Source organism: Capra hircus, chromosome 12, assembly GCF_001704415.2.
Source record: "Capra hircus breed San Clemente chromosome 12, ASM170441v1, whole genome shotgun sequence".
In the NCBI taxonomy this organism is placed as follows: domain Eukaryota; kingdom Metazoa; phylum Chordata; class Mammalia; order Artiodactyla; family Bovidae; genus Capra; species Capra hircus.
Window position 1 is genome coordinate 35,779,621 of NC_030819.1, and position 12,540 is coordinate 35,792,160.

At 35.5% G+C, this 12,540-nt stretch overlaps 1 protein-coding gene across 4 annotated transcripts in view; it reads right to left on the reverse strand.

The window, feature by feature from the left end:
• UCHL3 (ubiquitin C-terminal hydrolase L3) overlaps positions 1-12,540 on the reverse strand; it is a 52,843-nt gene that overhangs the window by 30,541 nt on the left and 9,762 nt on the right. For 3 of the 4 annotated variants that reach the window (XM_018056500.1, XM_018056502.1, XM_018056501.1), the window contains 4 exons: positions 7,956-8,084; positions 5,349-5,505; positions 4,915-5,000; positions 3,052-3,099 (listed from right to left, as the gene is read on the reverse strand). In XM_018056500.1, the coding sequence (XP_017911989.1) occupies positions 3,052-3,099; positions 4,915-5,000; positions 5,349-5,505; positions 7,956-8,084 (420 nt within the window). Of the gene's footprint in view, positions 1-3,051; positions 3,100-4,914; positions 5,001-5,348; positions 5,506-7,166; positions 7,225-7,955; positions 8,085-12,540 lie in introns of all 4 variants that reach the window. The other variant, XM_018056503.1, reaches the window with a different exon arrangement.

The following is a 12,540-nucleotide window of genomic DNA, read 5'->3' on the forward strand; positions in this document are numbered from 1 at the left end:
ATGTCAAAGACTCTTACGTCCACAGATGGTAGATGAACCAGAAATAAAAGATCATAAAAACTGTCCCTGGTGCAGGCGTTTTAAGCTGGCTGATACTAAAATTCAGAAATGTACGGTATGGGTTTTTGTTCTCTCAGTGACTGTGAGTCACTGACATATAATGACTAGAATATAATAATCTATATTCCATCTTGGAATGCATAAAACCACCCCTACAATAAAGAACTGAACTCTTCACAAAATGTTAACAGTGCCCTGTTGAGGAATAGTGGCTAATAGTATGTTTGGTTTTCTTAGGGAGTACAGAAGACCAAGAGTTAGCCTTTTTTGGTAATTCTTACACCACTAAGGATAGTTTTGAGCTAATTCTGGAGAATTAATAAATATGTGTTGTGCCTATGCACCAGGAATGGTGGTGGGTACTCTGGAGCATACGCAAAGGAATCCAACAATTATTCTAGGTCTAAGGGCCAGAGTCAGGAGATATGACACCACATTTCAGAGCGTATAAGGCACCACTGGCTTGAAAATCTATCAATTTATGCTTATAAGGCACCACTGGCTTGAAAATCTATTAATTTATGTACCACTAAAGAAGGTAATATCACCAAATAAATTATGACATCAATGGTAAGATACACCATAATTTTAGAGCTACTGAAATATGAAAAAATACACATCTTAAATAAATGAAAAAGAATATGAAAATGGCTAAAATCCAAATAGTAAGAGCCATATAAAAAAGCCCACAGAAGGCAAGAAGTTTTGGTCTGGAGAAAAAGATGTGAACATCATCTAAAAGGAGGTATTAAAAGTCGTAATTTGGATAAAGGCCAAAAAGAAGGCAAGAAAGGGTACTGTAAAGACAACTTTTAAAGCAAATATGTATTAAAATATACATATTAATTAAAAATTAATTGCTTTATTACAAATAATGGTTTTCATTTTATGATAATCTCATGCTGCTCTTCATCGCATTGCTAATTTTAACACTACAAATTTACCAACAAAAAAGCAAAGCACACTGAAGATTAAGAAAATGCTCAAGATCATATCGTCGTCGTTCAGTCGCCCAGTCATGTCTGAGTCTTTGCGACACCATGGGCTGCAGCATGAGATCATATAAAGCAATAAAAAAAGCAGAGCGTCCCATTCATTCCAAACCTGGTGGTGAAATCACCTGGACATGCCCTTTGGGTGTGTGCATAAACTTAGTCAAAAAGACAATGGTTCAGGGGCCTCCTGGTGGCTCAGTTCCCCCACTTGCTCCAACTAGAGAAAAGCCCGCACAGCCACAAAGACCCAGCACAGCCAAAAATAAATAAACAAAATTTAAAAAATAAAAAGCAATGGTTCACACCTTTGAAAGCAGAACCTGAGAGCAACCCAGAAGGTATAATATAATTATAGGGACATAAATTCCTAGGTTTATGTTTATTTATGTTATTATAAACATTCACAGTTAACAGAGCTATAAAAAACTGAAGTCATATCATAGTATCAAACTGTTTTCTCCTTCAAAAAAATTTTTTTGAAGATCATGGGAATATTTATGTTCAATACTCTTAAATCAGTAATTTTTAAGTATTTTTAAGGCATAGAGGCAATGTTATCTTTGTAAATGAAAAAGCATGGTTCCAAGTCACACATGGGATAAGAAAGAAGAAAGTCTATAATTCTCTGGTGTTAACACTTAAATGTTTTATAAATGCACTAAATGTAAGTAAATTTTATTCATTTTGACTGAAAGACCTGCTGATAAACCTCCCCTAAAAGTGGGAGAATGAGGTTTGTAGGGAAGAAAAAGGAGAAATGGAAGGAGAGAATGAAGGAAGCCCTCAGGAAAGAGAGACCCTGTGAAAAAAGGGGCAAGAGAAGCAGCGGAAAGGTGACCTAGCTCAATAAATGGCTAGCTAACAGAGTAGAGATGGTAAAGTTCATTACATTGCCCAGAACAGACTTACCAAGTAAAGCGAAGATTGCAGTTTTTTGCCAGAAATTGAGCCATGATGACTCAGAGTACATCATGAGAAATGCTGGGCTGGATGAAGCACAAGCTGGAATAAAGATGGCTGGGAGAAATATAAATAACCTCAGATATGCAGATGACACCATCTTTATGACAGAAAGTGAAGAAGAACTAGAGAGCCTCTTGATCAAGTGAAAGAGTAGAGTGAAAAAGCTGGCTTAAAACTCAACATTCAGAAACCTAAGATCATGGCATCTAGTTCCATCACTTCATGGCAAATAGATGGGGAAATAATGGCAACAGTGACAGACTTTATTTCTTTCGGCTCCAAAATCACTGCAGATGGTGACTGTAGCCATGAAATTAAAAGATGCTTGCTCCTTGGAAGAAAAGCTATGACCAACCTAGACCGCATATTAAAAAGCAGAGACATTACTTTGCTGACAAAGGTCCATCTTATCAAAGCTATGGTTTTTTCAGTACTCATGTATGGATGTGAGAGTTGGACTATAAAGACGGATGAGTGCCGCAGAATTTATGCTTTTGAACTGTGGTGTTGGAGAAGACTCTTGAGAGTCCCTCGGACTGCAAGGAGATCCAACCAGTCCATCCTGAAGGAGATCAGTCCTGGGTGTTCATTGGAGGGACTGATGTTGATGCTGAAACTCCAATACTTTGGCCATCTGATCCAGAGAGCTGACTCATTTGAAAAGACCCTGATGCTGGAAAAGATTGGGGGCAGGAGGAGAGGCGGACGACAGAGGATGAGATGGTTGGATGGCATCACCGACACAGTGGACATGGATTTGGGTGGATTCTGGAGTTGGTGATGGACAGGGAGGCCTGGCGTGCTGAGGTTCATGGGGTCGCAGAGAGTCGGACATGCCTGAGAGACTGAACTGAAGTTCATGTTCATGGTTGGTCAACACATATTCTTGGGCTACTTTGTGACTGCTTTTACATAATCAAATGCCCTCAAAGGAAAAAAAGAGTCCAAGCAATTTTCCAAAACTATGTGTCATACAACAATACTGTGATTAAACTCACACGTGTCAAGAAAAGTTTTGAAAAATGTGAAATACCTCAGTCTGACCTTCATGGGCACTGGTCTCATGAGTAACTCGAATGGCCTGTAATATAAAGTATTAACAGGAAAAAATGATTATATTCAACTTTTTGAATGAAAACAACAATGCTAAATTTTAACATCTAAAGTCTTGTTAAGAAACAACAGACTGGAGGAGATTTCTGGAACAGTTTAACACTAAATATTTAAGAATGACTTGAGTAACCAAATGAATTGCTTTGCTTTCCAACCCACAAATCTCCAAAGCCTCAGGAAACTGAGTATCTGCTTATTTGCAATTGCCAGTGGTAAGTGGGGGTTATTTACGTTGTTTAACTGTTAGAACTAACATTTAACACTTTACTCAACTGAGACTAGAATAAAGTAAGCATCTCACAGATAGAGACTGAAAAAGCTTAGCTCATCTGTTCCTCCAGGTTACATGCTATTATTCTGCAGCTCTAGCTCTATTTATGCTTAATCATGCAGCTTCAGTCAGCACTTTAGAAATGTGTAGCAAAAAGCATGCATTTATCAGAAGCTACAGATTTCAGGTTCCTGAACTTGGAAAAAAAAACGTTCTTATAATATCCACTATTAGCAAAGATGAAGAGAAATGGACAAAGAAGTAAATTACAGGTGAAAGTACAACCTTTATGAATGGCAATTTGGCAATAATATCAAAGCTTTAAAAAAATATGCAATCCCTGTTTGATCTATCAATTTCTTTTCTAGTTTATATATTTAATTATAACTCTACATAATCATATATAACTAATATTTGCAAAGATTTAGCTACAGTGATATACCTTGCAGTATTTTTTCAAATGGTGAAAAAAGATGGAAAAATATTAAACTTCTGACAATAATTTATTAGTTAAATAAAATACTACACAATGGAAAGCTAGGCAGCCATTAAATGATGATGTCAAATATATACTTACTGGTATGTAATACGTTTGTGATAAGTGAAAAAAGCAAGTTATAAGACAATATTACAGTGTGATCAAATTTTGTGTGTATACTTATATATTCCCTATAAAAAGTATTAATGGTGGCTACCTCTCACTGGTGGGATTACTGGTGACTTTTACGTTGTTTATTTTTATGTAAAATAAAGATGTTTCATGAGATCTGCAGGTTTTTTAGAGAAAAGTAACTTAATCAATGTATATGAGAATGCTAAAACAACATAATCAAATCAGTGGATTTACTGGGCTCAAACTGCATAACAGATTGTTTTAGCCAAGTAATTTGTACACAGTACTGTTTACAGTTTCAAAGAATGTACAATCCACTTAATAATGTCAGTAAAAAGTAAAAAGCCTTCAATAGCAAAATAGATTTCAAATATAATAAAGGTAAATACCTCTCTAAAAAAATTCTATGATATGGTATAATCATTTAAAACTAGACTATGTGGCCTGTGTCCTCACACATGAAAAAATATTACTATACTGATAAAATAGCTAGAGAATGTTCTGACATCTGCCATTAAACCTTTGTTTTTTCCATTCATTGGTCTTCAGTCGTGTTCCAAATTCCCAGTGAAAGACACACAGGGTATTGCCAAACACGTTCTTTAACACAGGAAGGGAATGGTAAGGAATGGTCAACTATAAGATATTTTATAAATTTGTAAATCAAACTGCCTTTTTTCTCTCATTCAGCTCTGCACATAGAAAAGAAGTGACAATTTATCAACATTTATGGTTATTTCAGATAGTGTTACCTGAAAAATACAAAAGGTCTTTTTTAATGGATACGACCAAATCCTTAATTGCTCAAAACTGTAGTTTCAAGACAAACTCCCAAACAGAATCTATAATTTCACAGAACTTTGCCCACAAATGAGAGCAAGGCAGAAAAAGGTACCGACGTCATAGTTCTCCAGGTATCTGGCTCGTTCTTCAGGGCTCATTGATGCAGACTCCTCCAGGAATTTTTTCAAGGTTGATCCAGATTCTGAGAATTTTAAAGATGATAAAACTGAAAAGGCCTGGTATCTCAAAAAGACTGAGATGTGAAAATACTAGAAGCAAGCTAAACATTTTTCAGGTTAAAACCCTTTCATTGGTAAGGAATGTAAGATAAATGACAGGGCTTAAACCTCTGTTTATCAACAATATAGAAGAATCAGAAGGATTAATATTTTCCCTAATAGGAAAGATGTACATTCCCATTATAAAAGAAAGAAGGGAAGAAAAGCTTTATTTACTACTTCGAAGAAAGAACTAGAGCACCACCTACTGCTCAATAAGTTAACTTACAACTTATGGAGGGGGAAAAGAGCAGTAATGAAAAACTGTTTACCAAAGTGCATCTTGTCTTTATTGTTGGCAATAGCATGGATTAGTCCAATTGTCCCACAGGCATTGCTGATTGTTTGCTTCATGAAATATACTGACGATGTAACATCTTGTCCCCGAGATTTTATTTTTTCCTCTTCTTCTGTTCTGAATACTTCATACTATTAAAAACAAAAAAAGGTCTACATGTAAAAAATAATACATTAAAAGGACTCTAATGCAAATTTGGAAAAACTCTAGACATCAGTGGAGATATAGTTAACATGGCATATCTTAATGCAACACAATAAAGTATTTTAAAAAGAATAAAATGGATTTACATATTGAGACTCAGAAATCTGTCCATTATATTAATCTGATTCTCAATTATGTTTTAAAAATATTTATATATGCATTGAAAAGTGATAAAGGATATAAAAAAATGTAACAGAGGTTATCTCTGGGCTAAGATATTACTGGAGAATTTTTATTTCCTATTTTTCACATTTCTGTATTGTTATACCATATTAACAAAATTTATACTACATGTATAAGCATATGATATTCATAACATTAACCATTATCTATAACAACTGACAGTAAAAACAATACAGTACAATTAGGTCAAAAGTGTGTGCTCTACATCTGACTGCCTGAACCATTATAAGCTGTGCAACTCCAGCAAGTTATTTTTTCAATTGTAAAAAGCATTAAAAATAATGAGGTTAAAAAATGAGTGAGGACAGAAAAAAACATTGTAAATCAATTATACTTGAAGAAAATGAATTTTTAAAAACTGAGTGAAGAGAAGGAAGAGAATAGAAAGATAATTTATTGTTTTGATGTTTTCCTGTAATTTTCAGATTTCAATAGAGTAGGGAGTCTTACTATATCCCACAAGCAATAGGCCACATCTGGCCCACTGCCTGGTATCACAGATAGAGTTTTAGCTTTGTATTATCTATGGCTGTCTTTATACTAAAAGGCAAAGTTAAATAGTTATAGCAGAGATTATTAGGCCTGCAAAGTTACAAATATTTACTAGCTGACCCTTCACAGAAAAAGTCTGCCGACCCCTGCAATAACAGAAATAAATGATGTCTATTAAAAACCCATAATTAAGGAACTGCTTTTAACAACAAATGCACCTATGCCTTAAAAAATAATTTCTGTGAATGTGCTTCTAAATCAAATTTTAAAATATTTTCTGAATAAATTCTGAACCATTAATTCAGGCATATAGCCCAACTGATAAAATCTGAAAGGTTCAATATAGTAAGGTCTTGTGTTGAAATGTTTATACAATCCTTCAGTTTAGACTGTTATTATTGTTGTCTAAATCCGTTCTCCTTGGTGACAAAGCAAAATGAGATTTGATAACTTAAGATTTAATGTTTAGAAAAAAATCCTGAAATGACACAGAGCAGGTATAGCAGAAAAGGAAAAGCAATTATGGCAGACTACAGTGAAAACACAGAGTCAAGAGACAACAAAAATATTAATGAGAGAGAAATGAATTTATAGCTTCTTCACCTGTGATTCATTGGCTGGTAAGCACTACAACGAAACATATTTAAAACACTGTAATTGACTTTATTTAAAGCATAATGAGGTATCCATGACAGTTCCTTTTCTATTAGTATGTTGAAGCCATTCACAACTATATGATCAGTTTCTAAATTAAAACACTGTATAGCTCCTAAAATATCCATAGATATCCTCTGTGACTTTATTATGTCACTTATTATAAGCTGAAAGAGGGATCTACCAAATTGCAAGAGAGACCAAAAAGTGGCCGATGCCACTATATTCTCTACTTACATAAGTAAGTATAAATACTTACTCATTTCTCTCACATCTTCCCAAGCATTTACTTCATTTTTTACAATGCTGAGCTCATCCTATTATCTCGAAGTTTAAAAAGAAAAATCAGAAGGCTATAGTCTCAAAGTCATTTTAAAATGAGCTTAAAATTTCTGGCTCCAATAATATAAACATCTACATGATTATCATTCTAGAAGAAAGGCTGAAACAGAAAGATCTGAATTTGGATACAGAGATCTAAGAATAGCTATTTAGAATCCCCAACACATTCTAAATCTGCCGATTAAACTGTATTTTAAGCTTAAAGATTTCCACCCAAATCAAGTATTTTCTGAAAATAATGTAAGCCATGTCATTAGTTACATTTACCTCCTTAAAACAAAGATTTGTTTATACATATGTGTGTTTTAAAAATTTACATATTTTATATACAAATTTTCACTAATTTGAATAGATATTTTGTATTCATATATTTTCTAAGACAGATTTAAGATTATCCATTTCTAAAGTATATACATCAAAATGTGATTAAATGTCACACCAAAACAGGTGAGATGCCTGTTTTTAAAAAAAAAAAAAAGAAAACTATCCAAGTTTAAAAGACTAACCCAGGGCTTCTCTGTCAATCTACAAATCAAAATCTAAATATATCTCTTTAATAAAATTAGATTTTTAAGATGTCCCCATTCCTAGATTTCCTCATTTTATGCAAGAATAGAATTATTTGTTCTTAAAGAAGAGCATAGGTTTAACTCAACATTGAAAAAGAACTCTGCATTTCCCAGAAACTCTCTTACTTAACAATTACCTTTTCTGTAATAGGGAAGAGAAGTAACACTGCACACACTGGTCTTGGTACCATGCTAAGGAGTTCAGGATCCATTCCATATACATCAACAAACTGCCAGTTAGGATGCAGACCTAATTGTTTGAGAAACTGGGAAAAGAGGACAAAAAATAGGGAAACTTTTTTTAAAAACAGGGAAATAACCAATGTGTATATACTATGTATCTGATATACAAAAGGGAATGGAAGGTACAAATATTACTGATGTTCAATAAGAATAAAGTAAAGCAGGTTCTTCATGAACTATGTGAGAAGAGAGCAAATTATTCATTCACTTAACAAACACTTGAAATTTATAATTTATTAAGCAAAACTCGCCCCTACCCCCAAAATCCATTACTTTGGGACTGAACAGTCAGGACTTCACCAAACATATACAAGGTGGCTTGGCTGATATCTTAAAACTCATTCTTAAAACGGACTTTTGGACTCTGTGGGAGAGGGAGAGGGTGGGATGATTTGGGAGAATGGCACTGAAACATGTATACTATCATGTAAGAAACCAATCGCCAGTCTATGTTCGATACAGGATACAGGATGCTTGGGGCTGGTGCATGGAGATGACCCAGAGAGATGGTATGGGGTGGGAGGTGGGAGGGGGGTTCAGGATTGGGAACTCATGAACACCCGTGGTGGATTCAAGTCAATGTATGGTAAAACCAATACAGTATTGTAAAGTAAAATAAAGTTAAAAAAAAAAAAAAAACTCATTCTCAACATTTGCTTTTTAAGGAAATGCATCTAAGTTCTAGTATATAAAGACTTATTTTAGTAGTAAATCAGCATAGTTTATCCTAATTATAAAAAATGATGCTTAAAGACAAATGTTAGATCGATATCACAAGTTTTATCAATGAGCAAGAGTATATAAAGCCAAAAAAGTCCAAGTGAATTGTGTGAATACCAGAAAGTGCTTGATATAAAGTCACCTACTGGCTCTCTGACTTCCAGTACACAATGACACCTACTCAACTTCACTGTCCCGCTTACATCTGATAAAACAACTGTAACAAAAGAGGAGTGGTTTCTTGACTCTTGGAGAATTCACAGGGAAATAAAATATCAGACCCTAATCTACTGCAGAGAGAAAAAGAACATAATAATGAGAACGATGTCAATTTCACAATAAACTCATATGTCTGTATGGAAAGAAATTGATGATTTTTAAAAGTGCACCATCACAAAATAAATTTTACATGACAGAAATAAAGGAGCAGAGGAAACAAGAAATGTATTAAAAATGCATCATTATACCCTATCTCAAGAATACATTATAGTATCTACTGGTTTAACATTATGTGAGATTTAAAAATAAAAAAGTGCTTTGGGTATTTCTCCTTGAAGAACAATCACAGGTACTTAGATGATAATGAGACTTTGAAAAACCAATGGAAGCCATGCCCCATTACATGAACAGTGTTAGTCATCTCACAGTAAGGTTCTCCAAGAAATGACTTTCCTGATCAAAGGATGACCACCGTCCACATCCCTCCATCTCTTGGCTTGTAGAAGAAACACTACTTAATGATAATATGGTTGGTCAAAAATAATGTCCTTGATATGTTGAATAAGAAACATACTGAATTTAAAAACTTCTCTTGGCAGAATGTGCTCAGCATCCATGGATTCATTAACATGCTCTGCAACAGTCTGGGGCCAGAGAAATCAACAGACTCCTCTAGCTACTACCAATTCTTCATCTGATTCTTATTCATGATTCCAGACTTTAATAAAGTTCAATAAAGTATTCCAAACTACTCCCTCTCCCTCCTCCACTGTCTCTGAAATTCTCAGTCTATGCCCTCAATATTCAATTCTATCTAGAAACCAAAAAAGGACTAAAATTGACTGCAGAGCCCAGAAAAGGAACTACGTCTTATTCATCTTTTTAATCTCATACCATAGACACTCAAGTTATATTTATGGAACCAGCAACAAATTTGCTGAATTTGTTGAAAACTGTATCACTATTTTAATCTAGTCATCTGTATGTCTGCATATGTCTGTTAAGCTGTGTTAATAATGAATATTTAATATATATTTGGTTTCATTTGTGCCAAGTTAAAGAGGTAGGAAAGATACATTTGGCTTCTAATGTGAAACCAGGCATTTATCTTATCAGCGCCACACACTCCAGATACCAAATACTGCCTGCACAGAACTGACAGCTCTAAAGCGCACACTGTCAAGGAAAAGTATCATAAACCCTCATAAGATAATCTAAATTTATTGGTTAATTTTATGTAACCCCAAGTCATATTGCTATAAAGTTATAAAATAAAATGTACATGTAAGACAGTAAATTTTCACATCTAGAAGGGAATGGCAAACCACTTCAGTATTCCTGCCTTGAGAACCCCATGAACAATATGAAAAGGCAAAATGATAGGATACTGAAAGAGGTACTTCCCAGGTCAGTAGGTGTCCAATATGCTACTGGAGGTCAGTGGAGAAATAACTCCAGAAAGAAAGAAGGGATGGGGCCAAAGCAAAAACAATACCCAGCTGTGGATGTGACTGGTGATAAAACAAAATACGATGCTGTAAAGAGTAATGTTGCATATGAACCTGGAATGTCAGGTCCATGAATCAAGGCAAATTGGAAGTGGTCAAACAAGAGATGGCAAGAGGGAACGTCAACATTCTAGGAATCAGCGAACTAAAATGGACTGGAATGGGTGAATTTAACTCAGATGACCATTATGTCTACTACTGTGGGCAGGAATCCCTCAGAAGAAATGGAGTAGCCATCATTGTCAGCAAGAGTCCGAAATGGAGTACTTGGATGCGATCTCAAAAACGACAGAATGATCTCTGTTCGTTTCCAAGGCAAACCATTCAATATCACTGTAATCCAACTCTATGCCCCAACTAGTAATGCTGAAGAAGCTGAAGTTGAACGGTTCTATGAAGACCTACAAGACCCTTTAGAACTAACACCCAAAAAAGATGTCCTTTTCATTATAGGGGACTGGAAAGAAAAAGTAGGAAGTCAAGAAACACCTAGAGTAACAGGCAAATTTGGCCTTGGAATGAGGAATGAAGCAGGGCAAAGACGAATAGAGTTTTGCCAAGAAAATGCACTGGTCACAGCAAACACCCTCTTCCAATAACACGAGAGAAGACTCTACACATGGACATCACCAGATGGTCAACACCAAAATCACAATGATTATATTCTTTGCAGCAAAAGATGGAAAAGCTCTATACAGTCAGCAAAAACAAGACTGGGAGCTGACTGTGGCTCAAATCATGAACTCCTTATTGCCAAATTCAGACTTAAATTGAAGAAAGTAGGGAAAACCGCTAGACCATTCAGGTATGACCTAAATCAAATCCACTATGATTATTCAGTGGAAGTGAGAAATAGATTTAAGGGCCTAGATCTGATAGATAGAGTGCCTGATGAACTATGGAACGAGGTTCATGACACTGTACAGGAGACAGGGATCAAGACCATCCCCATGGAAAAGAAATGCAAGAAAGCAAAATGGCTGTCTGGGGAGGCCTTACAAATAGCTGTGAAAAGAAGAGAAGCAAAAAGCAAAGGAGAAAAGGAACGATATAAGCATCTGAATGCAGAGTTCCAAAGACTAGCAAGAAGAGATGAGAAAGCCTTCTTCAGCGATCAATACAAAGAAATAGAGGAAAACAACAGAATGGGAAAGACTAGAGATCTCTTCAAGAAAATTAGAGATACCAAGGGAACATTTCATGCAAAGATGGGCTCGATAAAAGACAGAAATGGTATGGACCTAACAGAAGCAGAAGATATTAAGAGGTGGCAAGAATACATAGAAGAACTGTACAAAAAAGGTCTTCACAACCCGGATAATCATGATGGTGTGATCACTCATCTAGAGCCAGACATCCTGGAATGTGAAATCAAGTGGGCCTTAGAAAGCATCACTATGAACAAAGCTAGTGGAGGTGATGGAATTCCAACTGAGCTATTTCAAATCCTGAAAGATGATGCTGTGAAAGTGCTGCACTCAATATGCCAGCAAATTTGGAAAACTCAGCAGTGGCCACAGGACTGGAAAAGGTCAGTTTTCATTCCAATCCCAAAGAAAGGCAATGTCAAAGAATGCTCAAACTATCACACAATTGCACTCATCTCACACACCAATAAAGTAACGCTCAAAATTCTCCAAGCCAGGCTTCAGCAATACGTGAACCGTGAACTTTCTGATGTTCAAGCTGGTTTTAGAAAAGGCAGAGGAACCAGAGATCAAATTGCCAACGTCCGCTAGATCATGGAAAAAGCAAGAGAGTTCCAGAAAAACATGTACTTCTGCTTTATTGACTATGCCAAAGCCTTTGACTGTTTGGATCACAATAAACTGTGGAAAATTCTGAGAGAGATGGGAATACCAGACCACCTGACCTGCCTCTTGAGAAATCTGTATGCAGGTCAGGAAGCAACAGTTAGAACTGGACATGGAACAACAGACTGGTTCCAAATAGGAAAAGGAGTACATCAAGGCTGTATATTGTCACCCTGCCTATTTAACTTATATGCAGGGTACATCATGAGAAATGCTGG